At 39.4% G+C, this 17,427-nt stretch overlaps 4 protein-coding genes across 4 annotated transcripts; all 4 read right to left on the bottom strand.

Moving 5' to 3' along the window:
• Nucleotides 1-726: 726 nt before the first annotated feature.
• Nucleotides 727-2,064, bottom strand: LOC141831810 (putative aspartic protease At2g35615). The gene has a single exon (XM_074719208.1). The coding sequence runs from the start codon at nt 2,062-2,064 to the stop codon at nt 727-729; it is 1,338 nt and encodes a 445-aa protein (XP_074575309.1).
• A 4,338-nt stretch (nt 2,065-6,402) lies between these two features.
• Nucleotides 6,403-6,903, bottom strand: LOC141831809 (aspartic proteinase CDR1-like). The gene has a single exon (XM_074719207.1). It carries the CDS (start codon nt 6,901-6,903, stop codon nt 6,403-6,405), a length of 501 nt encoding a protein of 166 aa, XP_074575308.1.
• Nucleotides 6,904-7,027: 124 nt separating this feature from the next.
• LOC141831808 (putative aspartic protease At2g35615) lies at nt 7,028-7,729 on the bottom strand. The gene has a single exon (XM_074719206.1). It carries the CDS (start codon nt 7,727-7,729, stop codon nt 7,028-7,030), a length of 702 nt encoding a protein of 233 aa, XP_074575307.1.
• A 3,305-nt stretch (nt 7,730-11,034) lies between these two features.
• Nucleotides 11,035-11,887, bottom strand: LOC141832246 (putative gamma-glutamylcyclotransferase At3g02910). The gene has a single exon (XM_074719741.1). It carries the CDS (start codon nt 11,787-11,789, stop codon nt 11,244-11,246), a length of 546 nt encoding a protein of 181 aa, XP_074575842.1. The 5' UTR covers nt 11,790-11,887; the 3' UTR covers nt 11,035-11,243.
• Between the last annotated feature and the right edge of the window lie 5,540 nt (nt 11,888-17,427).

Here is a 17,427-nt window from a genome sequence, read left to right as displayed (position 1 = left end):
ACGAGAAATTTGCTAAATTGAAAAATTATAAAAATTTCAACTCAGACTTATTTGTTAAGATGACTTGAGTAGATAATATTAAGTTCTCAACTTGAGATAATTAAGCCGAGTTGTTAGGACTTGAGCAGATAATATTAATTTATTATAAAGTTATTTCATTTACATTCTTCTTATTTGTTATTGTATCTTTTGTATTCTTGTTGTTACTATTTATAAAAAAATAATTTTTAAAAGATTTTTTTATCTCCAGAAGATATCTAATAAGGAGGAAGAATAATCATGTTAATACTAGAAACGTTAAATCATGTCCTTCTTGAATAGAAATTGAGAATTCCAAACCACATAAAAATTGAGATGTTCTTATGTTTATCTTATTTTATGTCAATTTTTTTTTTTTTACTTTTCATTGTCCATTAACATCTTATATAGATAAGCACACATTAAATTGTAAAGTTAATTAGTATCATAAAGAAAGGAAATTATATTCAATCAAACTAATCCTAGCTAGCATTAACATCTTATAGATAAGCACACGTTAAATTGTAAAGTTAATTAGTATCATAAATAAAGGAAATTATATTCAATCAAACTAATCCTAATCAATTAAATTGTCTAAGTAAATCGCGGCAAAAAAATGCACATGTCCTTTCAAAGAAATTCATTGATTTATGACGTACTACAAATATAAATAGGAATGCTCAACTAGCACTTCTTCATACATGCTTATTAATTAGGGTTCATCTTGGTGCAATCTTTCTCTATAATGGACAATTCCATTTTTTCTAAATCATGTCCGACCATAAAATTTTGCTGCGTCATATGCCCAAAGATCTGGATCTTATCAACTACTCCCGTTATCACCATGCATTTCACAAACCGACTAAACCACACAAACAGCTTCTCAGGGCCGACCCTGAGGTTCCCCGATTTCCCGTCGAACCCGAACCACAGCCCCGGCAGCGTCTCCTCTTGCTCCGTCGACCGCACGACGAAGCACAATTTGAAAGGGCCCGTCGGCTTGACCATCGGCAGCTTAACGAAAAACGTCAGTTCCCTCACCAACTCGTCCACCACTTCGTTGTCCAGCATGGTCAGGACGGTGCCGGAGTCGAAGATGATGTTGCCGCCGCCGGCACTCAAATGGGACCTCCTATTGAGCAACGAGATGTCGAACACCCCCGGAATCGAGATGGAGTTCAGCTGCACGGCGTAGTAGCCGTCCTGCGTCATGAGCCGCGTGACGGTCGGCGTTCCGGTGATGGTGGTGTTGCCGCGTCCCAAGAAGAGCCTGCTGCCGAGTCCCGCCTCGACCCACTGGTTCAGGCAGTAGGAGAAATACTTGCTGATGTACTTAGGGGCGAGCTGGTGGATCAGCGACGGCGGCCGGGGGCCCAGCCCGATGAGGCTGCCGAGGTCGTCGCCGGCGGTGGACAAGGACCGGAAGTTGCAGCCGAATACCATATTTGGAATGAAGGTGAATTGGTTTGATTGTACTGAGTGCAAACGGAAGGTGTCCGTGGAGAGGAGTCCATCGATGTTGGAGCCGTCGCCGTAGGCGTAGTGGTACTGGCACGTCTCGTCCTCGGTGCAGAAACCTCGGCCGAGGCTGCTGCACTCGTCGGAGTAGCAAGTCACCGTCTTGTAGGAGAGGGACGCACTGGCATTGAATAGGGTGGCGGTCCTGTTGAAGCATTGGCAGCCCACGCAGTTGACCCAGTTGAGGTCGCTGCCGGTGTCGACGATGCCCCACACGGCTTGCAGGTTCGGCGAGCCCATGCTGAACCCCATCAGGAATTCTGCGTCGAAGCGCAAGCCGAGGTCGATGTCGAGGGAGGTCTTCATGGCGATGCGCGTGGCCAAGTAGCTAGCTCGGTTGACCGAGCGGAGGGCGGCGGCCTGCAGGCGATCGAAGGGCGTCAGCGAGCTGTTGTACAGTGGCGACTTGGGGGAGTCGCGGTGGACCAGCTCCATGTCGAAGACAGTGCCCGCCGTCGCCGTCGTCGGCGTGACGAAGGCCGCGAAAGAGATCAGCAGGAGGAGGAAGCTGATGCTGATGGCCGCCATTGCGATGAAGAATCAATGAAGATAGATTTTCAACAGGTGCGTGAATTTATAGAGAGATTGAATAAGGCGAATAAAGAAGTTTAATTAATGGGAATTAATGATTAATAAAATAATAAAAAATATATATTTGAATTAATGATGAGATTGGTTGATTCGGAATCGCATTTAACTTGAAAATTCTGAGAGGAAATCATGCTTGAAATGGCCAAAATATCAATTGAATGCTAAAAAATATCTCTTTAATTGTTTATTATATAATTAATTGATTCCAAAAGGAACTAATTGATATTTATTTGGAAGGAACTTTGTTAGGGAAAACATTTAGGAGGATCAAATTTAGTTAAATTGTTTTAATTGTATTTGATGTTGATGCAATCAACTCTTGATCGATCAAGGTTGATAAATTTGACCAAACTTAATTACATAAGATATCGTTGGACACTAAATTAATTAAAATTTCAGTAATCCTTTTCATTCTAGCCAATCTGATTAAACTACTTTAACAACTGCAAATTCGACAAAGCTTGATAGAATAAAAAAGATTAGACTATGAAAAGGATCACCTGGTGGCTAGGTAGAGCCGATAAATGGTGGCAATTTACCTTCACAGCTATGGATCTCATCAGTTGCTCATTTAGGTCATTATCCCACATTAGGATTTTATGAGGATCTATATATATATATATATATAGATATATATATATATAATCAGTAGCTACATGAGAGATATGTTAATATTTTTTTTAACTTTTCTTTTTTTTGTTTATCACTGATGAATATGTAAATTAAATTTATTAATTTTCATAATAGATACATATCTAATTGTATTTATTTTTTCAGAACATTTAGATAATGATATATTTTATATATCGTCATCAACAGATATTCAAACTAGCATTCAAATGTGTAAAATTATTATCTTGTTAATCTTTATTTAATATAATATAGAATAAGTTTAAATTCAATTTGTTAGTCATAATTGTAATAATATAGTTTATCCTTATTTTATTATAATAACTTATCTTATTATATTTTTTATAGAATTCAATACTATTAGTTGGATATTTTAGATATTTGATAAGTTATAATTGTATTGAGATATTTGATATGTTATGATTATATCGTGATTGTGCATGATTGGTTTAACTTGAGATATTTGAGATATTGAGTGAATTCATTTGTTATATTTGAGATATTTGATATTTGTGATTGTAATTAGTTTAACTTGAGAAATTGAGTGGGTTCATTTGTTATAATTGATATGTTATGATTGCATTTGTGATTAGCTTAATTAACTAGTTGGATTGGTTAACTTGTTGTATCGTGATTAGTTAACTTGTATCATGATTGGATTGGTTTATAACTTATTGAATTTGTTAAGTTGTTGGATTGGTTAACTTATTGTATTTTGATTGTTAATTTATTAAATTGGTTTGTGATTGTATTGTTGTTTATTGGATTGTAATTGTGTTATTGTATATTGGATTGTAACTGTATTGTCAAAACCATCGTTTGTGATGATTTATGGTTGATTATGTAAATGCAAACAAGAAAAATGTGAAAAATGAAAAGGTGCTATAAAAATTTTACCAGATACTAATGGAATATTAATTGGATTATAATTATATTGTCAAAATCATCGTTTGTGATGGTTTATGGTTGAATATGTAAATTCAAACAGGAAAAATGTGAAAATGAAAAGGTGTTGTAAAAATTTTACTTGATACTAATGAGAATATTAAATATTCTGTCGCTACTTAACAACGGAATTAAGTTTCTATCACTAATAATTAGTGACAGAATTAAACATCTGTCGCTAGTCCAGAGATGGAACAGTGCTTTCCGTTTATGATCTTAGTGACGGATTTAAATTTTCCTCGCTAATTAGCATAAAAATTTAAATCTGTCACTAAATGACACATCTGCAATCAATTTTTTAGAGACGAGAAAATCAGTTGCTAATCGATCGCTAACCGTGGTTAGCGACCGATTAAGATGAAATATTCCATCGCTAAAGCTCAATATTCTTATAGTGATAGTCACCCCTGACCCAAGCCTTAGGTCAAGAATAATGTGACGTGAGCTTTTCCCTATGCACTTAATCTCCCTTTTTCGTTGTTTAACTACTCAATCCATAAGAAACCTTTTTCTATTATTGCGATCGACCACTGGTCAAGATTGCCTAAACTTGAGTTGCAGAGATTATTGAGTTTTGATGTTTGATCAATATGTTTGATAATTGAGAGTGAGATGTCAAGTAAAATGGGGATTATTAGAGGAGGAGATTGTTGGTGCAATAAACCTAGTTTAGGTTTCGATATTTGATGGAGGAGTGAAAAGTCAAGTAAGTCAAAATTGATTGAATACTTGAAGTGGAGAAATCTAAGTGGACTATGGTTGATTATGTAGGACTAATGGGGATTAATGGAGGGGGTGTGAATATCAATGGTCTTTTTCATGCTCATTTCTTCATGTTCGTTTCTATCAGATAAGAACTTACAACGGAATTAAACAATAACAATACAAGAAGACACCGAGTTTATACTTGGTTTACAACCCACCAAGATTGCTAATCCAAGGTCTATGCACAGGAGGTGTCCATCCATTAGCATATCTCTTTTTTCAGAACTTTTATAGAGACAGAGAAACCTCTTACAATATTTATATTAAGCACAAATATGAAAGTAATGTGAGAGCATATAATAAAAACAAACTCAACGGTCGGTCTGGAAGCCCCTTAGTGCCACACACTCCTCTTAACGCTTCCTCGGTATCACAAACAAAGCTTCGAGATCCTTTTCCGAGCATAGAGATGAAGAGCATAATATGGAGATTGATGTTCTAAGGCTCTGATCTTGAGGACTTTTAGCCCTATCTGTCTACCAAACTTGGTCAAATTTGATCCAAAAGATCGAGTTTATTGTGATTTGGATCGAGTCTTTCAATCTCATCTTTATCAAATTTATTGGTCTTTTGAATTGATTTTTTAATCTATCAAACCAGGTTATGTCATTGACCTGGGTTCAACCCCGAACCTGATTAATCGAACCCAACCGATCTATCGATTCGTTGGATTAGTTGATCGAACTGGCTTAGGTCTGGTTCGACCCGAATCAAGTTTGGTTCACTCCAGACTTGGTCTGACTACTTTCAATTTGCGCTTGTTTTCTTCCAGTTTCAAGTTCATGCAAGACAAGCATACAAGTGCAAACAAGTAGCATAGCCTAATCATGTAAGTCTACCTAACTTACTAAGCTTACTTTTTGTTTGGAGTTCACTCCTCCAAGACCTCTCACCACCTAAGGTTCACCCTCCCAGCATTTTCTTTTACCAAGCATTCGATCATCTTGACCTTCTTGGACTTGTCACTTGTTAGACATCCAGTCATCTTTGACCTTCCTAGACTTTATCTTACCTAACGTCTAATTCTTTCTTAATTTGCTAGAATTTTCTGTTGCCAAATATCTAGTCACTTTGACCTACTTGGACTTGTTACTTACTAGACATCCGATCATCCTTAATCTACTTGGACTTTCCCTTATCAAGTATCTGATTACCCTTGACATGTTTAGACTTTTGCTAGTCATCCAATCAAGCAATCAATTGTTAGGTGGATTCCAATCATAACATGAAGCCTATAAAAGAGGATTTTGTGAAAGATTCCAAACGTCGATTATTGGAGATTTTGAAGGAAAATGATGTTGCATTCTAGACTTTCAAGAGGCAATTCAAAGCAACCAAAAGAGATAAAAAAAGATTTATTAAATTGTAAAGTTGTTTCATTTGCTAGTATATAATTTTTATTCTTGTTACTACTTGTAAGAATATATAGGTTTGTAAAGGGTTTCTTCGCCTCCAAAAAGTGTATGACAAGGAGAAAGAATAATGATGATGATACTAAGACATTAGATTGTGAGTAAGAATCAAAGGTTTTGAATCACGTAAAAATTAATATGCTCTTTTGTTTGTCTTATTTTGTATTTGTTTTGTTTATTTTCTCTATGCATTAATATATTGTAGACAAGCACATGAGTTGCTATTTACTACCTTTAGCTACATCAATGGTTCTAACACTCTCAACAATTGGATATGGAACTCCATAAGGCCTTAATATAAAACTCCAACCACCTCCTAGTATTTAGAAATAAAATGTAAAGTCAATTAGCATCTTCTAAAAATAGAATATAAAGAGAGAGAGAGAGAGATAGAAAGAAAGAAAATTATATTGGCAAAAAAAGCACATTAATTTACTTTCATTGAAATTCCTTGCACATTTATGACCATAAATATAAATATGAATGCTCAACTAGCACTTCTTCATGCATACATGCTTAATTATTAGGGTTCGTGTAACTTGGTGCAATCTTTCTCTATAATGGACAATTCCATTTTTTCTAGATCATGTCCAACCAAAAAATTCTGCTGCGTGATATGCCCGAAGACCTGGACCTTATCGTTTGTTCCCGTTATCACCAAGCATTTCACAAACCGACTCACCCACACAAACAGCTTGTCCGGGCCGACCCTGAGGTTTCCCGATTGCCCGTTGAACCCGAACCACAACGCCGGCAGCTCCTCCTCTTGCTCCGTCGAGCGCACAGCGAAGCACAATTTGAAATGGGGGGCTACCGGTTTCTCAGTCGGCAGGCTAACGAAGTCCGTCAATTCCCTCACCAGCTCGTCCACCACGTCCGTGTCCAGCATGGTCATGACGGTGCCGGAGTCGAAGATGATGTTGCCGGCCTTCAAGTTGGACGTCCTGGTAAGGAACGAGATGTCGAACTCGCCCGGAATTTCGATGGAGTTGAGCTGCACGGCGTAGTAGCCGTCCTGCGTCATGATCGGCGTGACGGTCGGCCTTCGGCCGGAGACGGTGGTGTTGCCGCGTCCCAAGAAGAGCCTGCTGCTGAGTCCCGCTTCGACCCACGGGTTCAGGCAGTAGGAGAAGTACTTGCTGATGTATTTAGGGGCGAGCTGGTGGATCAGCGACGGCGGCCGGGGGCCCAGCCCGATGAGGCTGCCGAGGTCGTCGCCGGCGGTGGACAAGGACCGGAAGTTGCAGCCGAATACCATATTTGGAATGAAGGTGAATTGGTTTGATTGTTGCCGAGTGGAAACGGAAGGTGTCCGTGGAGAGGAGTCCGTCGATGTTGGAGCCGTCGCCGTAGGCGTAGTGGTACTGGCACGTCTCGTCCTCGGTGCAGAAACCTCGGCCGAGGCTGCTGCACTCGTCGGAGTAGCAAGTCACCGTCTTGTAGGAGAGGGACGCACTGGCGTTGAAGAGGGTGGCGCTCCTGTTGAAGCACTGGCAGCCCACGCAGTTGACCCAGTTGAGGTCGCTGCCGGTGTCGACGATGCCCCACACAGGTTGCGGGTTCGGCGTGCCCATGCTGAACCCCATCAGGAATTCCGAGTCGTAGCGCAAGCCGAGGTCGATGTCGAGGGAGGTCTTCACGGCGATGCGCGTGGCCAAGTAGCTAGCTCGGTCGACCGAGCGGAGGGCGGCGGCCTGCAGGCGATCGAAGGGCGTCAGCGAGCTGTTGTACAGCGGCGACTTGGGGGAGTCGCGGTGGACCAGCTCCACGTCGAAGACGGTGCCCGCCGTGACAAGGGCCGCGAAGGAGATCAGGAGGAGGAGGAGGAGGAAGGTGATGATGGCCGCCATTGCGATAATTAATGAAGATGCATTTTCAATTGGTGCGTGAATTTATAGAGAGATTTGATCGAGGAAGAAGGAAGTTTAATTAATGGAATTAATGATAAATTTGATTGAAGAAAAATTTGGAAGGAAGTGAGATTCGGAATCGCATTTGAAATTAAAATTTTTGAGCTAGGCATTTATCCCTTCAATTCGATCGATTAATGGTCCAAATCATGCTTGAAATGTCAAAAATATCATTGTTAATTATATATAATTAATTGATTCCAAAAGGACTTAACCATTATTCCGACTAATTGATATTTATGTGGAAGGAACTTTGTTAGGGAAAATATTTAGGACGATCCATAAAAGATGACTAACTGTCATTTCCCTCTTGTTGTTTCATTTAAATTACTTTTTAGATGATTAGTTGATGACGCTCTTGCGTAGATCTTCTATAAGAAAAGGTGGAATCTGCCATCCAGCAGCTCTATACGGTTGGTTTCACGATCATCTGTAAAGAGATAAATCGAAAAACTGCAGTTGATCATGACGGAGGAGGATATTGCTCGACTTCACCGAGATTCGAATCCTTATCCTCTTCTGTAAGTCTGCTCCGTCGTAACCAACTAAACTATGTCCCGGGGACACTCTTGCGTAAATCAATACATGTGAGAAGGCAATAGGGTTGTACGATAAAACCTATGCTAATAAAAAATTAAAAAGAAAATTACATAGAAACTTAAGAATTCAGATATGGTAGAAAGGTTTGCACATCTCAATATTCATTAATTAGAGAAATATCTATTACTTCAAATTGAGTCAATGTCCTCCTTCGTCATGATCAATTATAACTTCTCGATTTATCCTCTTTACAGATGGTTATGAAGCTGATCATGTGGCACCGTTAGAATGATAAATTTTACCTTTTACTAAAATGATTATTTCAAATTTGAAACTATTTGCCCGTTATAGTGATCCATCTCAATGTAATTGTCATTCAATTATGGATCAGTTATTTGACCATTACTTACCATGTACGAGGGTGTGGGATCCCATAACATCACACATCACGACTAACTCAGGAACCCACTTAGTTGGGTCTCAATTTAGATGGACTTACATCAGATTATTGATTATGATGGAAAAGCCAAGTGTTCAAGCTATGAAATACACTCTGTTTGGATGGGGTGAGGGAAGGTTCATTAACGGAAGGGGAAGGGAGGGAAAGGAAGGAGAAGAGAAATATTTATATTTTTCTTATTTGGGAGGAAGGGAAGGTTCATTAACGTACCATGTGCTATCTTGTTTGGGAGGAAGGGGAAGGAAATGAAGGTTAAATATATAAAATTACAAAAATATCCTTACTTGTTAAAATATATCTATAATAATTTAAAAATAATTATTCGTTAGGTATTTTATTTTATCTAATGCCTTATAACTATTCGTTCAATGAGTTCGTCAATCGAAATTATAAACTAAATATATAAAATTATAAAAATAACTTTATTTTTTAAAATAAATCTATATGTGAAAAAATATATATAACTCATAAGATTAACAAAAATTAATATTTACAACTTAAATAAATAAAAAAATTTAAAAATAATAAATAGATATATAAAAAATATACAAAATACAGAATTTGTACACTTTGGTACGATAAAAGATAAATCAATATTTTTATATATTTTTTTATAAAAATTTACTGATGTAAAAATTTGTAACGAAGGTCGATATCGAGGAGTGCGAATAATGAGATCCTGTGACGATTGCATTATGTGACGAAGAACAACGGTGCAAAAATATAATAGATAAGTTATTTTAATAATTAATATTTTAATATGAGGGTAAAATTGGAATAAATATGTTTTAACATTTCCTTTTCCTTCCTTACACACCAAATCGGAGTGTAAGTAATCATGTCTATTTATGAGCATGCAAGGGGAAAACTTACCCTTCCTTCCCCTTTCTCTTCCCTTCCCTCACTTCTTTACAAACAAGGTTACAAATTCCCTTCCTTCCCTCACCTCCTCCCAAACAAGCCGTAAATGATCTAGAGAGAATGATACGTTCGATCCATGACAAAGTTCAAGAGAGAATAATAAATTCGATTTGTCATTTGAGATCGGGAGACTAATAAGCTTGATCCAAGACTCCGAGTCAAAAGAGAATAATAAATTTGGTTTGTGATTCAGATCCGAATAAACTCGATTGCAAATCAAAAATCAATAAGAAAATAATAAATCCCATTGCAAATCAAGAGAGAATGATAAACTCAATCGTGCAACCAAAGGCAATAATAAACTCGATTCATGAGAAAATGATAAGCTAAATCGACAATCAAAGATTAGAAAAGAATAATAAACTCAATTCCAATCAAAGATCAAGATAGAATAATAAGTTTAATCCTCGACTCAAAAGAGAATGATAAACTCGATTCGGAGAAAATAATAAGCTCAATTCACCACCAAGAATCTAAAGAGAATTAGGTTATAGAATATAAATCCTACAATAGAAAATTGACATATGTTAGACATAGATTGAGAGGCAAAGATAAAAGTGTAGAAGACATAATACATAAGCATAAGACCCCAAAGGACGGTCTTGGGGATTATTTTAGTAAAAAGTAGAATTTGTCATCCCAACTGTTTTATAAGAGTGGTCTTACGATCATATGTGAAGAGATACATCGGGAAACTGTATTTACCATTATAGAAAGAATATTGTCTCAGTTTCATCAAAAATTGATGTTTGTCCATTTTAACAAAATCTGTTATATAGTAATCAATTCAATCACCCCGAACGCATTGCCTCGGATTATATTTGATTAATCCCAGTCAGTCTCATGGACTTAATCCCTGGGGGTGGTCGGTCCGGTCGATTCTTCCCACCGACCACCAGGATAAATCGGAAAACGCATACGACGGTCAATCTAGATATCCAACATCTTTTGATTGCGTTCCCCGTTTGGAAGAAAATTCTTGCAAATATGTCGTAATTGGGGATCCATTAGGTCACAACTCGAATGTCCTATCGTTGCACCATTGCCACAACCCCTAAACAGTTATAAGATTTCACGCCATGTTGCAAGTTGATGTTCCTTTTTTAATCTTTTGTGACACCAGCAATCCTTTTCATTCGAGTCAATCTGATTAAACTGCTTTACCAACTGCAAATTCGACAAAGCTTGATAGAATAAAAAAGATTAGATCATGAAAGGGATCGGACAAATTAGTGGAATCCAATGATGCGGAACAAGCAAATTAAGGGATTCCTTAATCCAGCAATCCAAATCAATACACAGTTTCTTCAATCTCTGTTCGAAGGAAGATAGAATCACAGGAAAGTAAATTGCTTTACGTAATAGGAAAGGGGGTGGTTTACAGAACATTAGCGCTCCACGGATTGGTGATTGCCATCACGAAAAAAGAGGCACCAATCTCGGCGGCCGCCGATCGGAAAAGGGGAACGCAAACAAGACGAAAGCACGAGTTTAATGAGGGAGGAGGAGGAGAAAGACCGTAGGCGTTCAGATCTAACCCTGAGTCTGAGGGGAGGGCGAGGAGACGAAGAGACGGATCTGCTCGAGGAAGGTGATGTCTTGGGGGCGATCCTTCCGCTTCACGTACCCCATCGCCTCCTTCTCGGAGTAGACGGCGTATCCCCTCTCCTCGCTGCGCCGCCACAGCTCGCCGGCGTAGCTGGGGTGCGCGTAGTACGCCTCCCCGGCCACTTCCACTTTGGGGCTTCCAGGATGGCCAAGGAGGGCGACGGAGATCGGGAGGCGCTCGTAGTGGCCGCGGCGGGTGCCCTCGAGCTCGTCCATCCGGGCGAGCCCCCGCTGCGAGACGGCGTAGAGCTCGCCCGCGACGTGCTCGCCGGCGCCGGGGAAGTTGAGGAGGAAGGGCACGCGGTAGGGGCCGCAGACGAGCGGGAGGCGGCACGTCGTGCGGGCCTCGCCGACGAACGAGGCGTCGCCGGTGAAGACCAGCTCCTGGATGAGGCAGTGGTTGGAGAAGCCGCGCTTGAGCGTGCCGTAGGTGAAGACGAAGTGCCCATCCATCACTCCTTCGGCGCCCATGGCTGGATCGATTAGGGTTTCGGAGATCCGAGGCGAAAAGGGCCGGGCGACGAACGCGGCCAGTGGACCGTGGTACGGTGGACCGTGTCTCTCGGTCGATCAGGGACGAATATCGTTGGTGGTGGAACAGCATAACGTCTGCCTTTATAATGGCCCGCCAGAACTAATGTCTACTTTTCTGGGTACCATCTGACAAATCGTACCCAGTCGGTTATTGGGTGGAAAACGGTGGGGCCGCCGCCTCGATCTCTCACTGCATCGCTTGGTGGACAGAGGGGGTGCGAATTTAGAAGTGAGGAGTAAGTGGAGAAGGTAGCGTGTGATGATGCAACAGGATCCACGAAATTTAGGCCAATAAAACTCTTAAAGGCCCATTCATTCCAATTCTCTTTATTGAAAATATCTAAATAATGATTTTTAAAAGCTTCGTTGCACTTCTGCTGCCTTCTTGTCAAAAGAATAATGAAACTGACAAAAAATAACATAAAAAAAAATAACAAACGTATTTAAAAATATTTTTTTATTATATTTATTATTACATTAAAAATATTTATATTTAAGTATTGCAATATACAAATCCTAAATTGTTCTAAATAATTTTATTTAATATAATAGTGTTAAAATCATTTTAATGTTAATTAAAACTACTTTAATATTATTAAAATTATTCTAATTTTATTAGTGGTGATCCTTTAAAGGTATAATATAAGAAAGAATAGTTTAGGTGAAGTGTTTTTATGACATTTTGAAAAAAAATGTTCATTTTATTATTTTTTTAAATACATACTTTCAATTTTTGCCTATTTTTCCCTCTAATTATGGTGACAATGACAACCAAGATAAGATCAGGAATTTTGAATAGATTTTTCAATAGAATAAAATTTAGAAATTATAATAATGATTCTAGAAGATTTTTTACAATCATTTAGATTATATATTATAGATCAGAGATTAAATTGAGTGTTTTTTAAAATTATTTTTATTTCACAGTTTAGAGACATTAATTGGATTCTAAATTCACATATTCTTATTTGATTCCAATCTACAAGTCTCATTTGTTGACTAGTCTCTAAGATTAATCGGTTCAGATGATTAAAAACACATGATTAGAAGATTGATAATCTCTTCTCAATTTTAAAAAATATAAATAAGATAAATTTTTAAAAACATTAGAGAACCATTTTTAAATAATTTGATTTTTTATATTTTGTGCTTTTCTTTTCTATTTTTCACCAATTTTTAATCTTTATTTCTTATTTTTTTTAAAAAATAAATCCAACGTACATGCTTATGCCAATGCAAACACCACTTACCTCATGTTTACTTGGAAAGACAAAAATAAAACTATGAACTTTTTAACATTTATTTTGTGAAAAAAATAGACTTCTCGTTCTTTCCATTATTTACCTATTATAAAATATTGACATATGTACGCTTTTTTTGAATATTTTTTTATTTATTTAAATTGGACGAAATGAACTTTCCTTCCTTTCTCATATCATTAACGTAGTCATGGGTACACTTGGTGCATTAAAGGTTGTGCTCGGCATGACCAATAGACAAATAAGGCAAGCTAAATTAAGTTTTATATTGTTCAACTTTATTTGATAAAGTAACTAAATCAATTCAAATTTAAAATTAATCAAGTTGTTAAAATGATTATTTGAGCTTGGCTTGATTTCTTTTGTTTATGCTTAAACTTATTTAATTCAATATAAAATTTTATATTAATGTTATCGAGCTCCTAATTTGAGCTTATTTGAAGTTTTTATATTTTTAAATATGTTTGGTTAGTTAATAAATTTAATATTAAAAGATTATTTACCTGTGTTAAGAATTTATTTGTTTGTTTATAGATTTATTTGTAATTTGATAAGAATTTTATTGATGAATATGATTTATAAATTATTTATATATATTATTCATGAATAGTCATAATAACTCATAATAATGGTTAATGAATATTAATATGTTGAATATATGAGTTCAAAATTGCTCATTTAGCATAATAAATCATCCAAGTTTATTCATTTACCTCATGTATATTGAATAAATATAAACAAGCTCTTTCCGTGTCAAATATTAAACTTACAAATATTTAGTTCATTTATACCCTTGATGCGGACTAAATCCTCCTCCTCACTCCCGGTTTGGTTGCACCACTTCCTTCGAGTTCAAATCCGATAGAGCTTCTGATCTACATCAATGATATGCTCTGAAATATGTTGGTTGATAACTCTTGTCCTTCTATGGCTGAACAAGTTCTTAACATGAGAGCCTGAATTGGTCTTCATTTGAATGGGTCAACGCCAAAAGTGATGTGGGTCATCACCGCTCTCCCTGGTTACACGATCGCAGTTCTTCGTTTCAATCTAAATTTGGCAGTGTCTAACCCCGTGCACTCGAGTGGGTCTTACCTATAAGAATCTGACAAAGCTTCTGATCCTGAGCACTCGAGTGGATCCTTTGCCTTTGCAAGTCAACATCGATCAGTGGGGGCCAACATAGCCGACGTAACCCCTCTGACGATCAAGTCAACACGGAGCTAAAAGAGAAAATGTTGTCTCTTCAAGGGAAGAGGGCTTGAAAGAAGAGAAACCAAAAGAGTGTCTTCTTTGGGAGAATGGCTTTAGCAAAAGGAAGAAGAAGAATGGTAGTTGACCAGGTCAACTACTATTTTGACTTGGAGCTACTCACATCGATTGCCCATTTGGTCGTTCTCCCCCCTTTGGTGGGAACCCTTCTCCTTATGTAAATCCGAGATCAATCTCCATGTGGACTCCCTCATGATCCGGTTGTTAGCTCATGTGTGGGTCGAAGTTAACCTCATATATGGACAGAGGTAAGGGTGTTGTCACCTCCTGTCCAAGAAAAAGTTTGACATCCAAGACATGTATAGGTGAGGGGCCATGGCTGACCTCTCCTCGTCGTACAAGACCTCTTGTGTGCCTAGTCTACTAACACCACTGACATCATCCCCCTTCTCTTGCATATGGGGTTTGGTACAATAGATCAAATAGTGTCATCCTCCTCTAGTCAACTCCTTCTACAACCCTACTTAGGGCATTGCACTTGTCAAATTACTGGTTAGAGAATTATTAACAAGAATGATTAAGTAAATAAGCGGAGGGGTCAGAGTTCAGGGAAAATATTCCCAAGCAGGGATGTTCTCACATACTAGACAGTGTGTTGAGGGCATTCTCGAGAGGGGATGCTCCTGCATAATCAGTCAATTACGAAAAAAGAGATTTAGCGGGTTATCGCAAGGAGGTACCCAAGTTGATATTTTCTCAAGCAGGTAAACCATAACTTCTTTGCCTGAGCAGATTAGCCATTGTCTTTCCAGGGATGTTCCCTGACCACAATATTTTCAGAGTCGTGCACTTCCCATGTTGTGAAACTTTCCAAGCCATTAACCTTCCTCTAGTTTATCCTCCTGCCTATCTAGTCACGTCTCTAATAGCATGCATAAACCCGTCCGTGTATATATGTCTGATCGGGGATTGCGAGGCACATCAGATGTCTTCCCCCACTTATTTATGTAGAAGAAAGAATAATTGATGAGGCTTGGCTGAGGACGTGGTCAGACATAAATAATGTGGGTTGACACCTTCACACGCAACTTATCATAGACGATGAGAAATATGAATCGAAGGGATCTAACCTTGGAGGGATATTCTCAAACGGGGATGTTTCCATAACTCAAGTGGCATGTGAAGGACATTCCCGAGCAAGGATGCACTTATGTGCTCGAGAAGAGATTAGGAATACCAAGTGTTCCCGTCAAGAACTCCGCTGGGCGCACACGTCACTTCCTCAGATGCACTGTGCGGGAAAATGGTTGAAACTGGTCGATGATCGCCGGAGACCTGCAACCACAGACACCGTGAGATGGTTGGCCGGTGGGACCGGCGAGACCACTCCGATGCTTAAGTCAGCGACGGCAGGAGAGTAAACGAAAGTAGTAGAAGTGAGCAAATGGTTAGAGCATACCCGGCCCCCTCACTGGGGCTCTCCTTATATAAGGGTGAGTCGGTCCGTACTACGGACGAAGCGAGGTGGACCTTACCGAGAAGGTACTCTCCGTACCGGGAAGGAGTGCCGTCTTTAATGAGGAGGTACACTGTGGACAGTGTCGTACGTCGAGACGGCGCGTGGCCGTGCCTGGCGGCGCGCCTGTCAGAGAGAGTGGTCAGTTGTACAATAGAAGGACTGGTCAGAGACAAAGGGTACGATCCGGCCCCGACTCCGTGGATCGGGTCGGGGCTGCGGCTCAAGTCGGGGATGCTGCTCAGTCGTGCTATCTGTGAGTCGGGTGTGCCGCCCACCCGGATCATCTGGGGGTCTGCGAGTCGGGTAGGTCATCATCTGGGGGCCGGCCCAGTAAGCTTATTCATCTCCTCGGCGGGCCCACCGGGCTGTCGGGCTTGGATGTAGACTCTCTGGGCGGTTACCTGGGAACCCGGATCCGGGTCCTGGTGCTTCCGCCGACTGTCCCCGGATGGTTGACTCGACTCGGCCACGTCTCTCAGTCGGGTCCGGACCTGTATCCTTACGACCGTAACACCAAGCTACTACAAAGCCTGCATCGACTCAGAGTCGGGGGAAAATAGGAGTACCAAGCCACTGCAAAGCCCATGCCGACTCGGAGTCAGGGAGATTAGGAATACTTTAATATCAGAATGTAGATCCCGATCCGCCAAGGGAGAGGAGCTCACTCTCATAGAATCAGGAATAATAAGAATACCTGCACATTCAAAAATTCATCTTGATATCAGAATCTCAAAATAGTAATCTCAAACCATCAAGGGATAATGAAATATTAAAACAATGGCAAGTTGATCTTGACCTGTTCAGAGATAGGAGCTCGATATCATAGAGTTAAAGAGTAATAAGAAGAATACCAGTACCCCAAAACAGAATACTAGAATAGTAATCCCAACTGGTCTGAGGATAATAGGATACTAATACACCAGAAAATCGATCTTAGCTCGCTCGACGAAAGGAGCTCGATCCCACAGAATCGAGGAATAATAAGAATATCAAAACACGACACCATTGTTATCTAGATATCAGAATATCAGAACATTAAAATAAAAATACCAGAACAAAGATCAAACCCGTTCGAGGAGAGGGGCTCGGTCTTGCGGAGTTGAAGGATAACAAGAATAATAGAATACATATCCAACCCATCTTGGGATAATAGGATGCCAACACACAAGACAATCGAGCTCGATCTACCCGAGAAGAGGAGCTTGATCCTATGGAGTTGGGGATAATAAGAATACCCACACCATGACACTGCCATCCAGGTATCAGAATACTAGAACACAAAAAAAATAACCTTGACCCACCCGACGAGAGGAAATGATAGCATAGTCCATAACTTCTGACTAGAAGAAAAGGTTCGATCCCAGACGAGCAACTAGAAGAGATGACTTGATCACAGATGGGTGGTTGAATAGCTGAGTGAAAAAGTATCTCCGACACCACCAAGTGAGATAGCTCAATCTTGGACAGGCGACCAGGAGAGATGATTCAATCCCAGTCAAAAAGTTAGGAGAGAATGGTGGTATGGTCGCATGGTTGAGTGCAAAGTGTCTTCGACACTTCCAAATAACATAACTTGATCCTGGTT

Source organism: Curcuma longa, chromosome 7 (assembly GCF_044706935.1).
Source record: "Curcuma longa cultivar G26 ecotype Majalengka, Jawa Barat chromosome 7, ITB_CL_G26_1.1, whole genome shotgun sequence".
Taxonomy (NCBI): Eukaryota; Viridiplantae; Streptophyta; class Magnoliopsida; order Zingiberales; family Zingiberaceae; genus Curcuma; species Curcuma longa.
Note: the sequence above shows the minus strand (reverse complement) of the source record. Positions and strands in the feature narration are given on the sequence as shown.

Coding starts and splice junctions, on each gene's coding strand:
- LOC141831810 (XM_074719208.1), bottom strand. CDS start 2,064: ATGGCGGCCATCAGCATCAGCTTCCTCCTCCTGCTGATCTCTTTCGCG.
- LOC141831809 (XM_074719207.1), bottom strand. CDS start 6,903: ATGACGCAGGACGGCTACTACGCCGTGCAGCTCAACTCCATCGAAATT.
- LOC141831808 (XM_074719206.1), bottom strand. CDS start 7,729: ATGGCGGCCATCATCACCTTCCTCCTCCTCCTCCTCCTGATCTCCTTC.
- LOC141832246 (XM_074719741.1), bottom strand. CDS start 11,789: ATGGGCGCCGAAGGAGTGATGGATGGGCACTTCGTCTTCACCTACGGC.